This window comes from Lepidothrix coronata, unplaced genomic scaffold (genome assembly GCF_001604755.1).
Source record: "Lepidothrix coronata isolate B3197 unplaced genomic scaffold, Lepidothrix_coronata-1.0 Scaffold47, whole genome shotgun sequence".
NCBI lineage: Eukaryota > Metazoa > Chordata > Aves > Passeriformes > Pipridae > Lepidothrix > Lepidothrix coronata.
Genome location: NW_016690227.1, coordinates 4,789,775 through 4,815,496, shown reverse-complemented (window position 1 = coordinate 4,815,496; position 25,722 = coordinate 4,789,775). Strand labels below are relative to the sequence as shown.

Sequence of the window (25,722 nt, the reverse complement as noted above, 5' to 3'; positions counted from 1 at the left end):
GAGTCAATCCCCAATCTCTTTGACTTAAGCTGTTATCATAAACTAGAAATATCATTAATTTTGGAGGAAGGACTATTATTTATACCTAAGTGGCAGCACAACAGTTCTGTGGATACAATTAAACTGAGTATTTGCCTTGAGACAGTTGTTGATTTAGACTGGTAGGGATGTGTGCTTTTTCTATCCCCTCTCAACTGCTGCTTAATTTGCTAGAGTTTCTATCGTAGAAGCTGTGAGATGAGAAAAAATGGAGAGGAATTTTTTATTGCAGTAAACTTTTTTTCAGTTAGTAGTGAAATTTGCTTAATACTTTTTCAAAGTTGGCCATGCATGCTTGAGGCAGAGTTATGAAAATGCACAGCACATCATGATTTAAAATCAATATGGAATTTCCTTCTAGGCAAGCTGTCAAGAGGGATAGGAGAAACTACATAAGTGCTACCTGTGTCATTTGCAGGGTTGCTGTGCAGTGCCCAAAATCCATGATGAAAAGTGTGCTTCAGTAATCTAAATGGGCCAGAGAAATGTGTGAAAAAGGATAAAGAGAATAAATATTTAAGAATGAAACACATTATTACTAAAATATTCATCTAGCTAACATACTTGTTTTACTTCTAAAATCTGGTTTCAAAGTTCACAAAAAAAAAGTGTCAGCAATTGACTTGCTTTCCTGTTTATTTCCATGAACTCATTACTCATCAGCTGTGGGGAAACACCTGTCTTTTTTCTCCATACGATCCTGTCCTTAAGGACAGACTGTAAACAAGTCAGCACAGTATGTAGCTCTAAATCCTGATTTCACATCCTTACTGGGCAGCGTTTTCTTTGCTGGCTTGCTCATCTGCAGTGCATTGTATAAATATTTCAAGTTAAAATCAGTGAAAATCTGATTTCTGTGATTGTTCAGGTCTTTAAAACTTGGAGACGATGAAAATAAGAATAGTTTTGATTTAAGTCAAGTGTTTCTAAACAAGTTTCTTACCTACCCTAGGATACAATGGAACCTTACTGCATTCAGGATTTATATTTTCTATCGGAGCATGAAAATCTTTCTCTTGGTATTTTGAAGAGGACCAATGGGTTATTAGAATGACATACTGAATTAGGAAGGGCCAATACTTTAAATTATGTGAGTGCTTTTGAGGGGGGTTGTTTTGAGGGATTTGTTTTTTCTTGAGGGTAGATTTTTTATGTTTGGCTTGTGTTTTTTGTTCGTTTGCTTACTTTTTTTCATGTTTTGTGGGACTTTGTGTGGGATTTAGACCAGGTTGGATGGGGCTTTGAGAAGCCTGGTCTAATAGAAGGTGTCCCTGCCCATGGCAGTGAGATTGGAACTAGATGATCTTTAAGGTCCCTTCCAACTCAAACTGTTCCATCTTTTTTTTTTTTTTCCTTGAGTGTATTGTTTATGAGGGAAGTGTGGTTAAGAGTAGTGTTTAAACAGGTTAGCTATAATTCGAACAGGTTAGCTATAATTCAAACTGTAGGACGTTTCTGCATTTGGACACTTCAAATTAATGCTAACCTGCATTCTTAAAAATATAGAAAGACACAGTACATTCCCCAAACTGCTTTGACAGTTTTTTAACATACAGATAATTTAAAGACAATGAGATAGCTGTAAAGAAGTGGATATGCAGCTGTCATGAGATTTCCTCCATCTTTGGAAAAGAATAAATGAGTATGATTACACTTCTTCCATGTAATAAAAACTTATACATAGATTGAGTTTACCAAAAAGTAACTGTCTTGCTAGTCCCTTGGCTTACTGAAATATTTCAGAATAGTACAGATGACAGCATTCTCTGAAAATATAGCTATTTGACAGTGTCATGTTACAACCACAAGCAAATAAGCTCTTTTCCATTGGTAGAAATCACGGAAGTGTTCTTCCTCTTTAATAAGAGAAGGAGCATTTGCTGTAAGAAAAACGTTAAAGGAAGACAGATGCAAGTGTTTCACTTCAGGCTTTTCCTGTGGCAGAAACTTTCATTTTAGAGTTAAAAGCATGTAATTAAACTTATGTAGCTATGCTGGGTAATTACTTATGTTCATTTAATTTGTAACAACATGCATGGATTCAGAATTTAAACTATGAATATCAGGTAAAGCTCGAAAGACTTATGTACCCCCCTTAAAATGCACTGTTCATTATAGCAGTTATGCTAGTTGGATGTAGACAGACCTTAATTATTTTAAAATAATTTACTATATAAACATATAAATTGCCTGAATTCTTCATTTAATCTGAAGATAAGCTTTTTCAAGTCATCAGTTTGCTTTTTTCCCCTAAAAGCTTTGGTGTAAGCAGCGCTGCTGCCTTTTTCCAGTATTATAAGCAATAGTGTTAAAAAACAGTATATGCAGTGATGTATTACTGAAGTGGGGAGAGGGCAAGAGTGGATCCTTACTTATTCCTTGTATTTTGCACTCCATGCTCTAACCTGAGGTAGTTTATCACATGAATGAAATATACAGTATATAGCTGGACTATTAAGATGTAATTTCTGAAAAGTAAAAAAGCGTCATTCTTTCCCCACTCACCTGCTTTTCCATTTATACTCTTTTCCTCCATTTCTTGAATGCTTGTAGCATTGAAAAAGTAAATCGCTGCTGGCTAAATCTGTGAATGATGACTCAGAGCTCCCTTGATGGTATATGAGACATTGCTAATGTCTCCTTAAATTGATCCTTTGGTTTCTTGCACAAGAATATTCATCATTCCACCAGCAGGTGGTATCTCACTCAGAGATTTCTCAGACAGGAAGACAGAAGACCTTCCATTACGATGTACACAGCGGGCTTCAGCTTAGTTAGGTTTCTCTTTCTGTGCCTTTAGCATGACTGATCTGTGTGTTTTAAGTCAAGTCAGTTTCTCAAATATTTCACTGAGTTACTACATATCCTAGTATTTTCTCTGGCCCTGATAATTTCTTGAATATTGTCCTAAGTTTATAGCTAATTGAGTCCATTTTTCAATAATATATCAAATAGCATGTTTGTTGCTTGTTTTTTTTCTACTAAGGTAAGTGTTTAGAGATTTAGTCTTTCTTCCTCATAATGAGTGTTGCTTCTTTTCAGGGTAGGTAAAATTTGGCCTGGTGTCTGTTTTTAGAGAAGGAGTTAATTTCTTTACCATCGGAAAGTCAAAGAAATTATGCTGAAGGATAGTCTTTTTTCTGTTGGTGTTTTGTCTGTTTGACATAAAGGTCAAGCAAAAATGTTTTTTCAAAAATCAACTGTTGAGCCCTGAAGCGTTAACCCAGAACTCTACGGATAAAATTTATTTAGAAATCAGCTTTTAATTGGAGCAGGAAGCTTTTAGTCTTGTGCATACTGTATTTTTCTTCACAATGTCCATTGCTTGTCTTTTACCTTAAAGGTTTATTGACTTGTTCTCTTGCTATCGTTTTTGAGTTGTCAGGGTAATACATCTTTCTGAACAGAAAAATAATTAAAAGTACACAGAAGGACAAGATTTTTCCTAATACCTCTTTGTGTCCCATTTTATTCCCTTTATACATCTGTTAAAATGATCTCTATAATCAAGTTAGGTACATTGTTTTACCTGGCTTCCAGAAGCTTGTTCAGTTGAAGTTCTTAGAAAATTACTTTTTTGGTCAAGTGTCTTTTAAACTTCACTTTAAGGTGTATACCAGTTTAAAAGTGGCCAGTAGGACACCTTAGATGCCTTAGAACATTGGGTGCAATTTTGATTTCTTGCCTGTTACAGATTGGAAAGGCACGGTAACTGATACTAATGGTGACACAGCATGGTGTAATGAATAAGGGAGTCCTGAATTCTGTCCACTTTCGTAGCTCTTTAAACCCCTTAAGGCTACTTACAAAGCAGTGTTTTCAGGAAAAAGTTGAGGAAAGAGGTGTGTTTTTCAGTTATTTAGTAATGGCAATATTAAAGTGTCATTGTTGCATAAATATTCACACTTAGTTGTGTTTTGGAGAACTTGTCTCAGCTGACAAGGTGTTAAAAATTGTTTATGTGTAGTAAGTGGTCTCATCAACTCAGCTGCAGTATGCTCTGGGAATCAAACAGCATAATAAACTCCTAGGTGCAGGTACATGTATTTTGATTTTATGAGTGTTATTGAAGTATTTGAGCATGTTCCGATACTGTATTCTGTAATTATTAATGTCTGCTATGTCTGTCTTCTCATCCTAGCTATGAGAAGCATGTATCTTGAAATTTTAATGATACATATGCTTAAAGAGGAATTACTCTGTAGTTGGAGACAAGTCCTAAAAGATGCACTTGCTTTCGTAAGACATACCAAAGCTGTATGAAAGGCACTATCTGCACTTGCTCTAAAGCACGTGCTGGTGATAACTAGTTCAACAGTTCTTATCAATGACTCCACCAAACAAAGATGTTCATCTTAGGAGTACAATTCCCCATGGTGATTGAACCATCTGATAACTGCATTCAAGTTACCTGCTGTTGTATACTCTTAGTTATCAGCTCCTCATGCTACAGCTTCTAAAATGTTAAACAAATGCAACCTACACTGGAGGGACATCCTATTTTGAAGGAAACATTCCCAGTGCCCACCAAGTGTGCGCTCTCTTCTAGCAGATGGAACAAGCCCCTCTCCTTGTGAACCCTCACCAGTATCAGCTTGACTTATGTCTTGCAAGTATTAACAATTGCTGTGATTAGTATTAGGAAGACTGTTAAATCAGACTAGTTTTTCTCTTTAAAACAAAACTTCACTAGACCAATTTTGATTAACAACACACTTCATGCTAATGGTTTGTTTTACAGTCTCCTAAGTGTTATTGTTATGTATTCAAAGTGGTCAGTCCTTAATGGTCATGCCCTACTTGAGCTGTGGGTATAGAATACCATCGTGAAGATGCTCTGTAGTTGACACCAATAGCCTCTCCTTAATGGTCTGAGTCACAGAAGTCAAAATGAGCTGGCTCAAAGAGCTCTTAGATACAGAAAGCTGGAACTGTAGTGGACATAATCTTCCCTCAAATTAAGGAACTTGTCCTTTCTTAAGGTTTTTTTGTTTTGGACAACTCCCAGCCCTTGACCTCTGTCCTAGACTATATATTGTGATACTTGGAAGAAGCATTACTCTTCCAGGTCAGAGCAAGTGCCGTGTCCTGTTGCTTGCCTATCTGGTTTTTTATCTCTTTCTTAGTTGCTACCTCATTTTCTTAAAGCAAAAGCAGTCTTCCTAGCTCTTAAGGTTGTGCATCTTCAATGCCTTCTTCCTCAACTGTGTGTTTGAGGGGCCTTTGTTTTCTACTTGTGTCTGTATTTTCAAGGCCTTTGCTGCTGTTCTGTCATTAAACTCCGCATCATAACGGAACACCTATGGCACCAAGCTCCTGTTCACACACCAACTTCTGGTAACAGACTTAAACATCTCGGACTGGAGCCTTGCACAGTTAGCATACAACTCAAGGCCTGCTATTAGCAATAGCAGTACTGTTTTTACTGAATACTGAATACCAACTGCTTTAGCTACAAACCATTCCCTCAAAAATCATTGTCCTCTGTGTTTACAGTCCTCATAATATAATGTACGTTTAGTAACATTACCTGGAGGCTGCCTGAACTTATACCACTGCTGCACCCCTAGAATGAATTCTTAAAAAAAATTCTTAGAAGAAGGAAAGGGACAGGTACCAGTGGAAGAACATTTTTCAGCAGAGCCTCTTCTTCACTTCTAACCTCACTTGAATTCTCAAGAGAGAGTAATAAAATCTTCACAAATGATGAGTTTTAACATTCATAATTCCCATTAAATAGTAAAAAGCATGAACTAAGTAGATTTTTCTGTGTTGTAATTCCCTGTCATTTCCCCCAGCACTTACTCCCTGTCAAGTTCATGCTTAATAAATTATTTTTGATATGTTTCACTCAGCTCTAAAGGAGAGGTGATCACGACACATACTCCTTTGTCTGCTCTACAAATGCTAGCTACTTAGGTTTTTTAATTTGGTTTTAGGTTTATTTGATTTGGGTTTTTTGATTTTAATTCAGTCTAATTGCTATTCCTTAAACGAGGAATAACCATTGCTAGTTTTGAAGTCTTCACTTACAGCTTTGAACCTGGAGAAGGGCTTTTGTATCAGAGCTTTTACAGTTTTTCCAGTTATATTAGTTAGTCTGAAAGAAGCTATGGCTTTTTGTTTGTGACCTTGCTTCTTTTATGTGCTTGAGTCACTTTGGTTAATACATTCTTACTTCTGGATTAAATATTTGTTATGAAACTACTCTGCATTGCATTTAGGATGCCTCCATGTGCCTCCTTTTTTGTCTCAAAACTAGTCTTTACTATCTGTAACAAATAAGCAATCAGTTCCCCAAACCAGTACAAAATTTAGTAGATTGTCTAATAGTGTTTAATTTTTTCCATAATTACTTGACTAACTGTTGCATCCCTACTCAAAATCACAACTTGTGCATTCAGCTGCAGTTATTATAAAAAAAATGCATTTCATTGCCATGAAACTTTTTAAAAACAAATTTATTGAAGTAGTAATTTTATTTTTTGATTTGAAGCTTCAAATTTATTTGTGCCTTGTGATGTTACTCCTTGTTCTTTATGTTTTAGCGTTTCCGCTTTTGAAAAAAAGAATTTTTTCTCACAAGACAAGATCTGCTTGACAGCAATGTTAATGACCATAAACAAGATGTCACTACATCTAGATTTTTTGCAATTTTGCATAATGAAATAATTTTGAATATTGGGAGAAAAATTTTAAAACCTTGCAACCAGCTACATTGAAACTTGTCTTTGGTAAAGTAGACATTTTCACTTAATACTACCTACTCTAATGTAGGACTGAGGGAAGATGATTTTTTTAAAAAATTTCATCTTTTTATGACTTGATGGAGATGAATCACTCTGTAAGCAATTTGCTGTCCTTGCTAATACCATCCAATGCCTGACTTTGCCTTCGCTTCTTCCTCCTTTTCCAGATTCTGGAGTCTCTGTGGATAGTGATGAGTCGCAATGTGAGCCTCTTGTTTACTACAGTTACAACATTAGTGACAATCCTCTTCCACAGTGGGACAGCTCTTCTCAATTTTGTGCTTTCTGTGGTAAGTAGTATGTCATTGGTTTTACATGGTCTGCTTTACTGAAGGAACCTAATTACACATGTTGTAACAGTGAAAAATCAAACCTAAAGTATTGGAAACATCTACATTTATCCAATACCAAAATTCTTTAAGATTTTGCAAATTCTATATCTGTTTGGGGGCATTCTAGACAAGAGGGCAAGATTTGTGTAATTCCCACATTAGGGAGTTGGTAGTCTTCCAATCATTCTTTTAATGAAGAACTCCTGTTTCAGGCCTTAAAGATACTAAGCTGTAACTTGTGATAACCTATGCAACTAGGGAAATCTTATGACTTGTCCTCATAAGCGTATCCCTATATAGGCCATTGCTTTCAGAAGATGGAAAAAATCGTTACAGGGAAATCAGCAAATTGTTTTCTATTTGTCATTTGGTTAAGTAAAGATTACATGAGAACATTTAATTTCTTCCTTAGTCCACAACTTCACCTGTGATGGCGCATTGAAAACAGTGTCTGACATGTTAGCATACTTAAAAATTACAAGTTTGGATGCTAATTGCAGATGATTTCCAGATATTCGTGTTCAGACACAAAATTTAGCTTTAGATGCCTAATGACTTAGTATAAGTTCATTGCATGCTGTTGTTATGATGCATGATCCTGACTTTTTATCTGTCAGCAAGGTCCTGCCTCATGCGGGTCACTGCAATCAGCTGGTTTAGCAGAGCTAGTTGGTGTCTTGCTGTATTGGAATTCTTTTAAAAATTAGATGCTTCAACTATACTCTTATTTTTTCATTTTGCAGGATTCTTAGTTGCTAGAGAAAAAATTTTACTATTTTGAAGTGGCACAAACTAACTTAAATTTTCCATCAAGATTATGCTCAAAGTGGTTAGCTTTTCAACTGATTATATTACAGTCCTGTTTTAGTCATTTTGAATAAAAATAAAAATAGTGAATTTCATTTTGATAAATGATTCAAAAATTTATTCTTTAAAACACAGAAGTAATAGACACTTTGTTCAGAACCTCCATTTTGAAAAATATATCTTCCATCAAAATATACATTAGGAATGTCAGTCCTTGTAGTATATCCATCCATGATCCAGCAAGGCTGTAGTCAGATCCTCAACAGACATTTGAAAACTCATCATTAGTTACAGAAGTGCCACTTCTTTTTCACTTCTGAATACAAATTCCGATCTGCACACGCATGCACATGGATGTATGTAAATGGCTTTCTGTGGGTTTTTATATATATATATATATATATGCAGACATGTATATTCACACATGCACATGCACACACACACATTCTACTCATGCTCTGTTACAAAGATAGGAAGAGAAATTCAGTTGATGGGCATCTAAGTCCTGAAGGGAATATGCAGATTTTTGATGCTGTAAAACACACAACAAAACAAAAAAACAACAAAACAAAAAAAAACAAAAAAAAAACAAAACAAGCAAAAAAACTCCAACAAACAAAACCAAAAAGCTTTTCAGCAGAAAATTGAGTATGAAAGGCAGATAGGATAATATTTAGTGAGTCAGTGGACCTGACACGCAAGCAATTAGGTCATATGTTTCTTGATATCTGTGGAAATGCTGAATTATCATTTTGGTATAGAGTGTTTACCCACAGCTTTCTCCTTGAATTCAGTCTGTCCCTGCTCAAATTAGTGTTTAATACTTTTGGCTACAGTACAAATTCTACAGCAAGATATCGTAATCCACCAATTGCTTAACTATGGAAAGTTCCTGCTGTTTATCTTTGGTAAATTCCTCCTCATAGTCATCAACAGAATCTTGAACTGTTGCTTAGGAAACAATTTAGGTATCTCAGATATCCTGTAAAAGAGGTCTGAAAACTTTCATGCTCCAGTTGATACAAGATAGTGCATATCATTTTGCTGCTGAATTTGCTGAGGCTATTCTACTTGTTTGAAGAAGCAGCGACAGATTTTTTTTTTTTTTTTTTTGCGTTTCTGTATCTATTGTGCTAAAGGAAATATGCAAAATTTTCAAAATGCAGATATTCTAAAATTCAGTTAATTTTGTATGGTGCTGTGGTTACATCCATCTTCTCCTAGCAGAAATTAGGTTTGTATTTTTTCCTAGCTTGTAGTTCAGTTCAACACCATTTTACTCCACTCCTGTTCATTCCCAGCCATCACTTTGGCTTTTACAATTCAGGTGTGTGTTGTGTCGTTACTACTTAAGAAAGCAAGTTTCTCCTGTAAACACTGGGGAAGAACAGTCAGGATGAGCTGATATTGTACTTAGAGCAGTATGCTGCTTTCTGTGTTGAAAACTGCACTTACAAGAAGGATCTGTAGGCAGAGCTCAGTGGAAGGAAGACAACACCGAGTGCCTGCTTTAGTGTAAAGTTTTCTAGTAAAATCAGGAAATATGACAGTAGCTTAGGAGAAATGGCAGAGCCCGTCAAGGGAGAAGATAACCATAATTGCAGCTTTGCAGAGGATGGTAAAATCTAAGGCAAGTTTTAAGATTTTCTTATTTGAAACTGTGAAAAAACATAGCTGACACTGCTACTGGCACTAGACTATTTCCCATTAAAGCAATTTATTTATTTTTTAATCTCAAAATGAGTGTTAACAGCATGCTGTTGAAATGTGCTAATGTAATTGTTTTATTAGATTGATTAGTTTATCACCCAAGTCAGGAGTTACACACCTGAGAAGATGGAATACAACCTAAACCAATATATAACATTTTGTAAAGAGGTCGTAGTAGGTGAACAGTTAAATGTGACTTTCAAGTTAAAGGGTGGAAGTGTAGGGTAGGGGGAAGCAGTAGTAACATTTCACTGAGTATAAAGGAATTAGGAACAGAGGCAGATGGATGGCATTCTTGAGATTGGTAATTAAATACTGCATGTTGTGCTGTCTGCATTTTGTTTTCTGAGCATCTTCAGCAAGAATGAAGGAAAAGGACACGAGGTATCTGCAGACTGGATAAAATACTTGAAAGTAATAAACTTAGGGAGGCTGAGCTGTTTGGTTCATGAAAAGATAAAGATGTGGCTTATTCTATCATACAAGTAGGTTGGAAATAAGGAAAGTGAAAGAATCCTTTCTAATCTTGAGAAGAAAGAAAAAATATCTAAGTCTTGTAGATAAAGCAAGTATAAGTCATAGTTTACATTTGGAGCATACAGAATGGATTTTTCTTGTTTGAGGTATTCTGTTTCAAGACTGACACAGTTCTGTGATTTGTGCTTATCCCAAAAGTTACTAAACCCACTAACAGAAAAATAAAAGAAACACAGTCAACTGCAACATACAGAAAGCTAATCCCATCTGATTGTAATTTTTATGTCTTTAAACTGAAACAATGGAACTGCCATCAATTCTGCTGAGACCCATCATCAAACTCACAGAAGGAGTATTCATTTAGGATTGCCAGCTTAACATAAAATTTATGTTTGTGAGTTTTTGTGTAATTTCTGTCTGATACCCAGCTGCATAATGACTCTTGAGACAGCTCAGATTTATTTGGCAGTTTTGTTTGTTTGTTTTGATAATAGATGTTACTATTCAGCAATTTTTTTATCTGTTATATGTACTGAAAAAGAACCAAAAAAACCCTCAACTAGAATGTTGAACAACATTCCAGATCTAGATCAACATTCTAGTTGTTTGATCTTGATGTGACTTTGGGAAGAGGCTAAACAGAGACAGAAGTTTTATAATGTTTAGCTATACGTGTTAAGTCTTCTGTGGGGCAAGGGAGAAAATTATTCTTTTAACTTGGTGTGTTTCTTTAAATCCAGACTTGTAGAAGAGTATCTTGTGCCTTTCCAGTAAATTTCAATATCCAAAACATAGTTGCACATTGTAATTCTTGAAAGTATTTATTGACTTTTAAATTAAAACTCCAATTTGTTTTGCAGGTGATTTTTCTGACCACACTGTTCTACCTATTGAGCTCCAGTGATGAGTACTACAAACCAGTAAAATGGGTGATAAGCCTGACACCTTTATCTCAGCCAGGTCCCTCCTCAAATATAGTTGGCCAATCCGTGGAGGAAGCAATAAGGTATATTGCTGATTTCTTGCACTTTCTTGAAAATTCTGTTTTAAAATTCACGTTCAACTGCAAACAATTAACAGTTGCAATAGCTTGTGTTTCAGAGATGAATTGCAAATCTCAAAGATTTTCAAGAACCCAGCATTAATGATTTTCCCACCATGATTGTTAATAGAACAATTTGATTGGACTTGCTTTAAAAATTTTTCAGAGGTCTGTGCTGTCATGAATACTAGTGTTTTATAAAACTGATACACCCATGACATCCCTAACTCATCAGGAAGCAGTGTATTTGCAGTTACAGCTAGTGCAGCTCAGTAGGAGTAGATTCACGCAGCAAAACAGTTGAAATGGAGGACCTGACATCTGTGCTGTACACATTTCAGAATTAATTAGTTTGGACTATTTTTAGTCCAATCTTGAAGAATAAGTGCCCATTTGCACCTGGAATGTACTATGTATGCTCCTGGAGTGTATTTTCCAGATCAGTGTCATCTGAAAAAATCTAGTTCATGATCTCCGTAAAACAAATTACATCAAAAGGAACAACAGTGGAGTGCTCTCCTTATCGCACTTAAAACACTACTGTACTGCACCTCCAGAGTTCATGCACAGTGTTTCATGCTCAGTTACCATTCTTAGGTTTCACCTCTAAACTACTACAGTGATTGAAGGAGAATTTTTTGTGTTTTTAAATATGATTCACTGAGATTTCATGATAAAGCAATTTTTGGGGCGCTAATGTTCATTCATCACAGATGAATGAAACCATGAGCTTTCACCTGTTAGCAGCTTGGAAGACTAACATGTTGGTAATGTAATAAAATAGATTTTAAATAAGGTGTTTAAGTCACAGCTTACTTTTTAAAAAAAGTTGATGGTTTGGGCAAAATGAGCAGACTCCATGCTAAACTTTGTACAGCCATTGCCTCTTACACCACTGCTTTGTGTCATCTTGTGCATACCTACAAAACATGAATAGACTTTAAGCAGTCAATGTATTAGAGCTACTTCCCAAACTCTTTACCAGATGTTTGCTGTTTTAATGATGGAAAGGTTATATTATGCTGTGTAGGATCTTGAACAACAGTGCTAACTGCTGTAGTCTTTAAAATGAAGGGGCAATTCAGGTAGAAAGCAACAAATTTGGAATTCTGTGAAAAAGTTAATAGCCCTTCTCTTGCGTGACTGCTATTGAGCTTTCATTGATCACATGGTTAATATCTCAGTTCTATCTTTACTGAAGAATGTGAGCAGATTTAGAAACTAAAATTTGTCTCGCAAATTGTTCTCTTTAGCCCATGGTAGAGGGAAACAGTGTCAAAAAATAGGATATAGTTTGTCTGGGAATGGGTACTCTGCGAGGAGGATTGTATTAAATGCAATTGCAAGTTTTTTAAGTTTGTGACACAGGTGACCCAAGATATTTCTGAGTTTAGAATGGAGGAAAGAAAGAAAATAATATTAGGGAAGCTACAGGAAAATGAGTAGAAAAGAGCCAGCATGCATTGGTAACTGCCAATATGATGAGAAAAAGCCAGTGTCTGGAGAATGTGGAATGTGAAGCTGCTTGTCATATGCAAGGGAGTTCGGTCTGTATGTTCACTAAGGTAGTCTGTATCAGTCATTCATATTTGTTTGAAGAAGCCTATACTTGGTGCCTCATTTGAATTCTTTGGAATGATACTTCTGAGGTTTTCAGAAATTCCTCTCTCTTGCTCAGTTGTACCTAAGGATTTATCAAAATGCTTCTAGGTTAGCTTGCATTCCACTCAAACCGTATTGTGATTTTCGGTATGGAAATAAGGAGAGTATGCTAACAATTTTTCATGAGTTTATCCTTGCCTAATTTGCCATTTGAAAAATAATTGCCACTGTAAGCCATTTCTTCTGTCACAAAGTAGCAGCTATCCTTTCTTTTGAACATGAGTTGTTGCTACAGGGGTAGGAACTTAAAAATGGCTTGTTCACCTTGTCTATAAGAGGCATGCAAAATGAATATTAATACTTGGTGGTAGGATGGGAAGAAGATGCTCTATTTGTGTTATGAATTATCAAATAATGAAACTTCTCTAGTTGCTTTCTTTATTAGACTAGGTATAGGTAGGTAGGTATGGCCAGTCTTCGTGAGCGAGGATTTGGGAAAGGTCTTTACCCTTCGAGCCTGCGCAATGGATTTTTTTTTTAGGTGAGACCCAGTGTGCGCTGAACTGAGCCCACCCTTTAATCCTGAGGTTCATCTGCTGGGGCCGAGCAAGCTTGGACAGTGGCAGCGAGGTCCTCAGGACGTAGGTTTGTTTAGAGTGACCTTCTCTTAGATGGATTGCCTCACAGGGCTGACGAGCTCCATCTGCCCGGGGGAGTTTCCCTGACCGGGAATCGAACCCGGGCCACAGGGGTGAGAGTGCTGCATCCTAACCACTAGATCACCAGGGGGCCCCTTATTAGACTATGACAGCATTATACAACATGAATTCACCCTCAAAATACTTATGCTTTCAAGTTGACCAAAAGCAGAGAATGATTAAGTTAATAAATCTTAAAAGTCACCAGCTATGTTCCAGCTTCCACCACTCTTCCGTAGGACATAGCACGTGTACAAAGCTAAGACTGCATCTATCTAGCCCTTGTCTGGAGTGAACGGATCCTCCTAGCAAGAGATGCAGTTAGTCTTTCTGTTGCTCATAGACTGAATGACATAAAAATGATCACCTTCCATGTTGTCAGTCACTTCTGTTGCTCTTTTGCTTAAAATGTGTTTGTGCAAGGCACTAGGGAACTTGGATATAATCAAGGAAGTCTGTTCCTTTGTGTCCCTTGCTGTTTATTTCAGAGGAAAAGAGCAGGGAGTAAAGAGGAGGAGGGCCATCAGCAAGTGGTTTCTGTAGCTCGAAAAATCCCGTAACTTGAAGACGTTACCCAGCAAACACTTAATCAAACCAAGACCTTTTCTCATTGCAGTTTCTCTCATCAGAGCTGTGTCGTGTTTTTTATTTTATGGACTATAAATAGTTATAAATTTTATAAATATTTTTCTAACTCCCTTGATGATGAGTTTGCAGAGACAGCATCAGTTCTCTGTTAACACAAATAGATTTATTTGCTGTATGGGGGCAAGAGCAGCTTTTCAGCCTGCTTTGAGCCAAGTGTTGAATCTGTTTCTGTCACAATAGCTCAGATTATAAATTTGCACTTGAGTAGTGGGAGAAAATAGATGCAGCTGTTGTGACACTACAGGAGTTTTTAAGAAGCAGAATGTAATCCAAGAGTTACCTGCTGCAAACCATGGGATAAAATGTCCTCCTGGCCTTTGGTGGGAAATTCATTCATCCAGGACAGCAAGGAGGCAAAATGTATCAAGTAGCAGGATTGAGCAGGGATTTGACAAGAGCATCACACCATGCCTGAGCGAAGAGCTTATTTGGAAGGCCTAGTGGTACAAGGGCAGAGCAGCGAAAGACAAAAGATGGCTTGGAGGCACCAACCAGCACAGCTTCACCAAGGACAAATTGTGCTGGGAACAACATGAACCTTGCTTTGAGGAGGTGACTGTCCTAATGGGACAAGGGGAGAGCAGTGACTGCCATTTACTCTGACTTCAGCAAGGCCCTGACAGCTTCCCACAGTAACCAGAGCGTGGTTGAGCATGGGCAGGAGAAGGGGACTGCTGTATGAGGGGAGGAGCTCTTCTGTGTGCTCAGCAGGACAAATTCCAGCTGTGGGGATGCTGCTAGTGGTGGTGTGGCTCAGGGCAGTAGTGAAGCTGATGCTGATGATGGTCTGGAGTAAGGGCTTGGATGATGGTGGGACAGGTCACCTTCCTCAAGATTGTGGGTGTCCCTTCCCATCTGGGGAAGGCAGGAAAGCTGCTGGGCTTGTCCTCTTCCACTTGGGGAAGGCAAAAACTTGATATAAAGCAGGCCTTCTCCTCCCCAATCCCTCAGGCCTGAGTACTGAAGAGGTGGCACCTCTTCACAGGGGACGGTGGGGAGGAGAGAAAGAAGGGCCCACACAACCCTTTACAGTCAGCAAAATGACTGTTTTCTAGGCCTCTCTTGGGACAAAGAGGCAAAGGGATGTTTTACAACCCAAGGGATCTTTCACCTGTTGTGAATGTGATTGTTTGTAAGCTGGGCATTTGCCTTTGCCCCAGATACCTGCCTTTGAGTTTTCCCAGTTCTCACAGGTAAGTCCTGCCTGCCTCCACGCAGTCCTGTAGAAAGGAATTGAGTGTTTGGACTACTGAGGGAATGCAGTTTTGCAAACTGGTCATGAGTCAGTTTTCCCAATTTTGAGTAACTTTCATCATGAAACTGCTGCTATCATTTTAGAGTAAACACTTGTGTGTGCTTGTTGTCATACACTGCCTTTGCTCCTCCTCATTGGTTGCTTCTTATGGAAGGCAGCATTTAATCTACAGGGGTGAGGAAAGGTCAGTAGTTGTGTGATGATTCCCTGAAGCACAGTGAAAAACCTGGGAGGAAGATCACTACCAATAGTGTATTTGACCACAGGGATTTCTGACTGACGTATGAAATACTGGTTCTATTTCAAATCAACCAACTAATTCAAAATTCCATGCTGGAATTTCATGTGCCATTGCCTGTAAAATGAGATGGGAAATAAAAATTTAGGAACATTATAATAATCCTGAATACTGCTAATGCATTAGTAGCAAAAGAGCTTCTGTTCTCTAAGAGTTTTGGTCTTTGGTGCCCAGTTGGTTTATCTGTTTCTCTTTTTCTTTGGTGTGCAATCATGGGTTTTTCTCACTCTGATTTTAATGTTTTTGGCATGACCACACTTCATTATTCTTTCTTCTTCTTGGTTAATTCGTCATTTACCCTTTGCCTTTCATTTCCCCCTCCTTAGTTCTGTCTTTTTTGTTTGTTTGTGGTTTTGGGGTTTTATTTATTTATTTTTATTTTCTTCCTGTTTTCCATATTACATGAGTGGGTATCAGCACAAAAATGTGATGAATTGCAAAGGTAATATTGCGTCTTCATCATGTGCAAGAGTCTCCATTGACTGACAGTGGTGTTTAGTTGCCAGTGAATACAGTAAATGCAATTTACTTTCACAGAAACTACTAAAAGATAGCCATAGGAACCAGTGGAGGAAGGGGAACAGGGCAGGGACTGGTGACTGTGGCAGAAGGGTTATGCCAGCATAGGTTGAGCTGCAGGAATTCCTCTGACAGCACTCTGTCAGGTTTAGGAATATGACTTGCTTTAGAAATGTGAGAACCACTTGGACCAGTTTATTGTATTTAAATAATTCTAGTTCTCAATAGTAGTTAGTGAAATTTTTCTTTGTAATTATAGTTAATAGTGTAGTATTTTGTAGGTTGAGAGAAATCATTATCTGCCCATAGCAGTGTGAGATTTGCTTTGTTCAGAAAGGTTCTGTAAAATCAGGTTGATTCATGAGTCACCTACCTCACTACATAAGTAGAAAAATTATGTCCTTTTCCGCTGAAATAGGGAGGTGGTGCTCCTGTCTGGTTTGTTTTTTTTTTTTGGTCCTGAATGGATGAAGCAATAATTCTCCAATTCACAGGTTTTCGAAGTAGTAGCATGCACACCTTTGCCTGAACCATTTTCCTTTCCCTGAGCAGCATGTCGTTCTCTTCCTGAATGCACCATACCCTTCTTCCCTGAAGCTCCCATTCTGCTTGCTCTGGTGGAGATATTGCACATTACTAAGTTGCATGTTCTCACGGCCTCAGTGCAATTTAGTGTGTGCGATACTTTCACATGAGTGCATGCACACGGGTATGGCTGTGGCTTAACGTTACTGCAGCTTTCAATTTTGGTGGGGCCTAATTAAATCGTGAAATGGTCTTAAACCCAGATCAGTATTTTGAGTGATGCCTTGAAACATGTGTTAGTGGAAGTTTGTTTTGTAATGCCGGGAAGATGAGTACTGTTTGTTTTCAATTTGAGAAGGGTTATCATTATTTGCTTCATTTTCTTCATTTGCCATGTACACCTCAAATTTGATCAGATTTTTCATTGGTTATAGAAAAATTACTTAAAATATTATGTGTTTCTAAAGAGGAAATAGTTATCCTTAGCTGAAGTTGGCCGGAAAGTCAAAAGAAAGATTTAGTATGAAAAAGACCTATAGTGCCTTCATGGCTGAAATAGCTTCTTAATGAATTTTCAACTTTTATTTATTAACATCTAAAGAGTTCTAAAATGAGCTAGCATGCAAACAAATTAACAACAAAAATATCTCAGCTCCCTAAACATCTAATTGGTTTGCTGTGGCATCCTGGCAGTAATGATGGAGAAAATGAGACAGTGATACAATTCCCACAGAAAACAATAATCTTCCAGCATGTTGAGCTAATGCTCAGAAAAAGCAAAATGTGTGATCTTGTTTATTTTACTGCAACATTAATAATGCCTTTCAGATTAATTTTCAAAGACAACTGTTAACTGATTCAGTTTTGACTGAATTTTTGCATGCAATGTATGTTCTTTAGTAGCAGGAGTATCTCTAGTGGAAATCTCTTTTGTCACAGGAATGCATTTAACAGCATAACTGAAATTTTTCAAGCTTTACTTATGTTATGAGATGGGAATAGAATTGAAAATGATTCTACCTTAATCATCAAGCCAATGGCATCCTTGCCTGTATCAAAACCAATGTGGTCAGCAGGACCAGGGCAGTGATTACCCCTCTGTACTCTGTACTGGTGAAGCTGCACCTTGAGTACTGTGTCTAGTTCTCTGGGGCCCTCAATTCAGGAAAGGCACTGAGGTGCTGGAACGTGTCCAGAGAAGGGCAGTGGAGCTGGTGGAGGGTCTAGGGTGTAAGTTACATGAGGAGAGGCTGAGGGAGCTGGGGCTGTTTAGCCTGGAGAAAATGAAACTCAGATGACCTTATCATGCTCCACAACTACCTGAAAGGACATTGTAGCAAGGTGGGGATTGGCCTCTTCTCCCAAGCAACTAGCAATAGGACAAGAGGAAATGGCCTCAAGCTGCACCAGAGGAGGTTCAGGGTGGACATCAAAAAGAATTTCTTCATGGAGAGGGTTGTAAAACATGCGAATGGGCTGCCCAGGGAGGTAGTGCAGTCACCATCTCTGGAGGTGTTGAAGAAATAACTGGACATGGCACTCAGTGCCATGGTCTATCTGACATGGTGTGATTGGTCAAAGGTTGGACTTGATCGTGGAGGTCTTTTCCAGCCTATATGATTCTGTGATTCTGTAATTAAATAATTGCCTAGTCTAAAGCTGGGAATAACAGATAATTACATTTTGTTTTTAATTACATGGAAGAAAGGAAAGTTTCAATTGAGTTATTGAAAAAAGGTGGTCTACAAAAAAATGTGGTCTATAAATGTCGAAGAGATGCCACCTTGTTTCAGTACAGTTACAGAACCAAACTGACAGTAACTGTAACATGATTATCCTAGTGGGATAGATAGTAGTATTTTTAAGATGATTGTTGTAGTAGCAATGAACACATGACTTGTTCATACTACTTTTTTAGTCTTTAATATTCTCTTATATGCAAAAAACCCCCAGAATTTGTCTTTACTTTTATTTCCTTTTTCTTTTATATTGAAAATGCTCTTTCTTATTAAACACAGCTGTCTGCATATTACTTTATGAACGCATGATTTTAAACATTAAAACTTTGAAGTTATTCAAAGAACAATTCAAAGAAAAACAGATCTTCAGAGAAAATTTCAGAAAATAATTTATTTACTCATGCTTAATCTTTACTCCAAAATTTACCGGAAACTATGAAAAAATGTTCATTATTATACACACATAATTTGGGTGAAGCATGTCACAAAGTCTGTAAATTTAACCTGACTTCTATAGCTTACTGCCCATAATTCATGAGATTATCTAAGTGCATAATATGATGCTGAAACAGACAGTTCTGTTCTCTCTGCCATGCAGACTGGTACTGTGTCTTTTCAAACACATTAAGGGCTTACTGAAGACTCATTGCTTCATATGAGGCAGAGCCAATATTCTGCCATTTGCACCTTTCATATTCCAGATGGTGCATTTTGTATGTTCTAACAGCAGTTTCTCTTAGTGCACGTTTGTAGTTTGTAATTCTGTGGCTGTCCAGTTTTTTTTTTTAAAACTGAAGTTATCTGTAAGCATGTAGAGGATATGGGTTAGTTTGTGTGTGTGTATGTGTGTGCACGTGCACGCACACATACATTTAAAAGCATAAGCAGATTTCCGTGCAATCTTTAAAAATAATGTAACTACGTTGCATCTTAGATACTAGTCCTTTAACCATATACTGCACGTAGGCTTTTATATATATATAAATATATATATATATAATATACACACTGCTTTTTCTACAGCACCATTTCTTTGAAAGCTACTTCTGTGTCAGAACCTACAGTCTTTAATTAAATGAAAATTTAGTTGGTGTGGGACATAAACTGTATCAGTAAAAAGACTGACACTTAACTTGCACCTGGAATTCAGCTCAGCCACTTAGTTTTTCTCTTTGCTTCTAAAGCAGACCTAATAGCTAACTGGAAGGGATAGAAAGACAAACGTTGCTGAAAGGCATTTCTAAGAATTAAAGTATACTATGAGGATTATTTTTAGTATAACGTTGCAGGATTCTATGCTTGCATATCTAATAATTATCTGTGTGTGTATTTAAGATTGCAGTATATATTATTATAACCTTAGTTAGATTTCTGCTATTTAAAATTCAAATTTATTGTAATGTCAGAAGACAGCATGAAGTCTGATGTAAAACTTCAGGATTTCCTGACACTTCAAAGGTTTAACATCACAGCTTTAGCTTTTTGCTTTTTTGTGAGTTACAAGGTCAATCCATTATTTATTCTCTCCCCAATGTAAGGAATGAAAGTACACCCTTCTTTATGCTTGTGATTCACAATTTTATAATAGTAATAAGCTGAACAGTCTGGGAGTTTCTTAATATAAGACTACAATGGATCTCAAGCTGTATTGACTCCAACTAGCTGTTGCTCTCATTTATAGACTTTTCAAGTTAAAATGGGATCTAAAAGAATTACATCCTTACAAGTAGAAAATAATAAATGTTCAACATACAGTGCCGGTGCATGCTAACGGCTAAGAAAGGCTGGAGTAAGGCTAAAGGGAAGATAGACTGCTTACCTGAACAGCAAAATAACAAAGGCCATAGAAATGAGAAGCTACCCTTTAAAAAGCTGAAGTTTTCACTAAATAAACAAAAGTATCGTAAACTTTAACAGATAGAAATAGGCCTAAAGTGTGAGGGTGGTGGTGGTGGTGCTGCGTTTGATTCAGCTCTAAGTTTGAGCTGAGTTTGAGCTCAGAGCTCCACAAAATGCTATTAAACCAGAATATAATTTTTTGTATGCAGCAGGAGCAACAAGCCGTCAGGGGGCTGAGGGATGACAAGGAGTACTCAGCAACAACAAGGCAGCTGCAGGCTGTTGCAGAGGGGAGGTAAATTGATAATGTTTTGTTTGTTGCTGTGAAGGTAAGTGAAGGTAGTCACATTGTAAAACCCTTCCTATGGGTGAGCTACAGCAGAATCTCTCAGAAGTTACAGTAACTTCAGAAGACCTTGTAGAAAAACCAGATCAAATGAACAATCGCAAATTGCTGTGAGTGGATGATCCAAACTCACTAAAGAAAACACAAGGGCAAAATTAAAAAAAAAAAGTTTCAGGAAGGAAACCGAGGAAGTACAGACATGTAAGCTGGTATTGGTAGTGTGCAACTCAGTAGGAACTAAAGTTAAGGACATACTAGCACCTGGGGGATGTGGTTTAGTTGGAAAGAATCAGTGATATTTTCACAGAGAAGTCCTGCCTTACTGTTCATGTTTTTTGAAGTGTGGGCAAGCAAGACCATTAATAAGTTGATCTGTCTGCTATGTTCTACTGAAATTTCATAAAGGCTTTTTACAGCATCTCTTTCCAGAGGCTTTCAAGGACAAGGGGTATTGGCTTTAAACAGAAAGAGAGTAGGTTTGGATTAGATATTAGAAAAAAATTCTTTACTCTGAGAATGGTGAGAAACTGAAACAGATTGCCCAGAGAAGTTGTGGATGCAGCAGCATTGTAGACAAATTCAGTTAGAAGACAGCAGTGTCTGGGGAATAAAATGGCTGATGAAATGTAGTGTAGAGATGAAAGTGATGCATGGGGGTGAAAACCAGTCCTAACTTCACACATAAACTGATTACCACTGTGCTGACTGTTGCCACTTGGGAGCTGTATTTTCTGATAGACTGGTAGCTCAGTGCTTGGTAATACTTAAAAACATCTGACAGGCATATCAAATGTGAAGATTTGTTACAACAGACCTAGACAACAGAAACACAGAATATTACTCCCATTGTATGAATCTATGATTTACCTATACCCTGAATTACTGTGTGCTGTTCTGATTTCTGCATCTCAAAAAGCTAGGAGGGGAACAAGATGAATTAGAGGAATGAAGGCATGCATCAGTTTCTGTATGAGGAATGGGCTGATTAGGACTCTTCAGCCTGGAAAAAAGGATGTTACACAAATTGAGGTTTGCAAAATTAGAACCAGTGTGAAAAGGATGACTGGATTGGACTGCTTATGGTCTCCTTCAATCTAAAATCTTGGGGTCATTGAAAAGTTTTAAAAAATAAATTTCATAAAAAGGGTTGGTTCATGCAGCAGGCAGTAGACATGGGGAAGGTCTTGCCAAAGAATGTCAGAATTGCAGAAACTTGCAGGATGAACACAAGGACTAAGAAGAGATATTAATTGAAGATTACTAAATAGACAGCCTGCATCTGGTTTCACGTTGAAGTGGAAATAGAGGCTGGAAGAATGTTCAGGAGGGATTTAAATTGGTTTTTCCTATTTCTTTATTCCCTTGATATCTGCTTCTGAACTCCACTGGAGATGGGATGCTGGCTCAACAGACCATTAGTCTGAACAAGTTTGGCTGTGTTCGAAAATCCATTTTAAGAATAGTTAGGTGTTGCATTTATTAAGCATCGTGGTCTACTTCTGATAAAAATCTGGAAATGTTAGAAATAGTTGATTTAGAAATAACTAGTCCTTCCAAGTGTGGTTCTCAGAAGAATAATTCTAAGTTTACATGGTACATGTGACTAAAATAGTAATTAAAAAGTTATTACAAATGCAAAAGTATTTCAAAGAAATAATCAGATGTAGAATTTCTTACAGAATTTGCACTACATGTTAATTGTTATTTTTCATGGAATGTAGACATTTCTCTGTTAGAGAAGAAAATCTGTGTGCTACTGTGTCCTTCAGACTAGTTGCCATTCTTTAATGAAGTTTTGATACAGCCATTGGAGCCTTGTCCTGCCTTGAAGGACATATGTAGTGTTTGCATGTTACACCATCTCAAAGACCTATGCTTTGTTCAAGACTGTACCACTTTATCTGATTTGTGTCATTATTAGCCTGCATATGTTGGAGCTGTTGCCTCTCTTTGTTCATTTGTATCATTGGAAAGAACGAGGATGAAATCTTGTCATGGAGTCATCTCTGAAAATCACTTGCATATTCATATTGCTCCTAACATGATCTTACTCTATCAAGACTCTCTTACTGCCACTTCTGCTTTATTCATAGCTGGAATATATCTTAGTGCACTTTGCATACTTTTATGGGTAATATGAAACTGAAAAATTATGAGAATCTTTTTGTATTCCTAAAAGAACAGAACTCTTTAAGAGAGTCAAGGAGAGTGTAAGTTTTTTTTGCAAAAGGACTTCTTTGAGTCATTTCGTTCTTCAGTGTTCTCATGACGATTACTCGCAATCTGGGGGATCGCTGTAGAAGAATAATACCTCAGTCCTTTTTAACTGTCATTTTTTAGCTGTCCTTTGGTAATCACCAGTATCTTGTCTTTTGCAACAGATCCTGGTGGTGTCTGAAGAAAGAAATTTAGTTATTTGGTTTTGAAGTTATAGTGAGACAGTGACTGTTAGTTTCAGCTGGGATAAGACAGCACTGTTCTGCGAAGAAGATTTCTTGCTCTCCAGCCACGAGTGTGCTGGCTTCTTTCCTGGTGGGAATGCAGCTATTTATGCCACTACTTATTAGTTGGATGGGGAGTATAGATGAGACCTGAGCTAGTTAGTTAAAATTAACCCAGACAAAAAAATTATTATTATCTGATTTCATTGTAAAAACTGTCATGGTGCATAATGGAGACTGTGCTGGCAGGTAGGCAGAGGAATGGTCATCTGGGGCAGAAGTGAATGCTTGAGAACAGGGGAATGGGACAGTTCTTGGGACAGTTCTCAGATAGCCTGATCTGAAATAAATTGTGAAACTGTGCTGTGAAGTTTGGAATGCATTCCGTTTATACCTTGAACTCTCGACTTTTAAGATGTAAAGGTTGTATTCTCTAAAGAAACTGAAGAGCTGAAGTTTCTCAAAGCATCATTTTGAATTAGTCAGCTGTTCATACAGAAGGATTTTGCAACAATGATAAAGTACAATCCTTTTAATGTCTACTTAAAGAATATGGGAAAATATCAAACAATGGTGTAAAGAAGATGACAAAACAGTGAAATTTCTTTTTCTAGCAATATTTTTGTTTGAGGGTGTTCCTGTTAACAAACTTGCATTTTAATTGAATTGTAAACCGCTGTATGGCTTGTAAAGTGTTTTGTAAGGAATTTAGGGAAATGCTAATTCTTGCAAACTTTTTCAGAGACAAATACCACTTCTGTCTAGTTTTTACTCTTATGCCCATTCACAAGCCAAGGTTAATATGCCTTCATTGTAAATTTAGTATAATAACCAGTAAATCTCTCTTCTGAATTTACAATATGCTTACTCTAATCCTTCTGGTAACTACAATTCTCATTATTTCAGTCCATATGCTCTTCTTTTCTCCAGTGCTTTGGGAACAGATAGATCTAGAAAATCAAATTAACTCCAAGGTCAAAAAATGAATGCTCAGAGCTGAAGAGCTCCTTTCAGCTGGGGTTGTTGCAGCATTAGATTGAAATTTTTGAAGTTTCACTGTGTTGCTAATAATGAAGAGACATTACCTGCAGGCTCTGCAAAGTGAACCTGAGTTCAAGGGGACATACATTTAATGTAAACTACAGTAGAAACAAAGGGGAAGCTCTGGACTTTTTATGGCCAGTCAGTAAAAGAGAAAAAAAAACAACAATCCACTAACCCCAACAAACCCCATAAAACGAAGAGGTGACACTTTCCCTTATGGAATCTACAAGCAAATTCCTTAGGTTTTTTTCAGTGAAATAAAAAGGACTTTGATAACAACAAAAAAAATTAGGCCAGCTATGCAGAAACATTTGACAGAAATTTCTTCATCTTTAATCTGCTTAATGTGAAGCATGACCCACGTCCTCTGATTTTTTTTTTAACATGCTTTTCCAAGCTCAGTAGAGTGGAATATGTATGTCTAAGTATGCCTTACACCAAATTGCCGTGAAGTGCTCATAAATTACACATTTGCAGATGGCAACTCTTGCAAGTAGAGTGGTTCATCTTGCTTCAGTGCCAACGTGAGACATGAGCAGCAATTGGATTTTCTGATTTCTGAAGCATGCAATTACTCCTGTATATAAAAGGAAGCTGTATGTGTGCCAATAACGTATTAAGAGATGATATTTATTTACTGTCATCATTATACCAGGAAGATCTGCCTTTTACAGATGATTATTAATTCATTCAGCTTTTGTTCTAGCAGACCACATCATATTTAAGATCTGATATCCCAGATGCAGAGTAGCTGAAGCAAACTGCTGATGAAGATTCTGGTTACTGTTTTCAGAATTATTTTTTTGCTGCCTTAACCATGAAGCCAAATAGATATGAATTTCTAGACACCTTAAGGTATGATTTTTAGTTTTTGTGACAGAAGTAACAAACATGAGTTTTCAGAGACTTTAAAGTTCTTCTGGGCCACACTTGCCACAGAGTAGGATCCCCTGTGCTTTTTTTTATGACTAGTTTACGCAGACAGAAACCCAAGTGAAGGAGAGAAGAATAATGAAATTAGGTGTAGCTTGCTCTCGCTTCCTGCTTGGCCACTGGTGCTTCACAACCTTTTAGCACTGTCTGATGCCTTCTCCTTTCAGCTTATTAGTGCCAGATCCAAGGAGCTAGAGAGATGCTGTACTGTTCTGCAGTCTAATTTTAGAGGGATGTGCTATTTTGCCATTGAAATATATTACATGTCAACTTGCAGAATGACATCAGACCAAGACATACCTGTTAGTCCATGACTAACTTTACTGTTATTCTGCTAGTGCATCTGGAATGAATACTGGATTTAACAGGGCAAAATTATCTTAAAGCATAACTACATAAGCAAAAGACGTGACAGAACTTGAATTTAAATTTGAATTAAATTAATCTGAGGATAAAAAATGTGCTTGTCTGAACCAAAATGTGAAAACTGTGTAAATTAGAATGGCAGTTTTGGATACAATTTTCCGTATTTTCCCTTTCCCTCTTTTGGGGGAAGAAACGGCTGACGACAGTTGTTCCTAGTTAATCTGTTAGGAGAATCTCACAGGAGTGTTGATGTGTGAGGTTTATCATGCACTCATAACTTCCAGTGAGTGAATTTTAAATAAGATAATTTTGA

At 37.2% G+C, this 25,722-nt stretch overlaps 1 protein-coding gene across 2 annotated transcripts in view; it reads left to right on the top strand.

The window, feature by feature from the left end:
- The window catches only part of TMEM245 (transmembrane protein 245), an 81,414-nt gene that overhangs the window by 41,550 nt on the left and 14,142 nt on the right, over positions 1-25,722 (top strand). For both annotated transcript variants that reach the window (XM_017814907.1, XM_017814906.1), the window contains 2 exons: positions 6,956-7,078; positions 10,975-11,120. In XM_017814907.1, the coding sequence (XP_017670396.1) occupies positions 6,956-7,078; positions 10,975-11,120 (269 nt within the window). The remainder of the gene's footprint in view (positions 1-6,955; positions 7,079-10,974; positions 11,121-25,722) is intronic.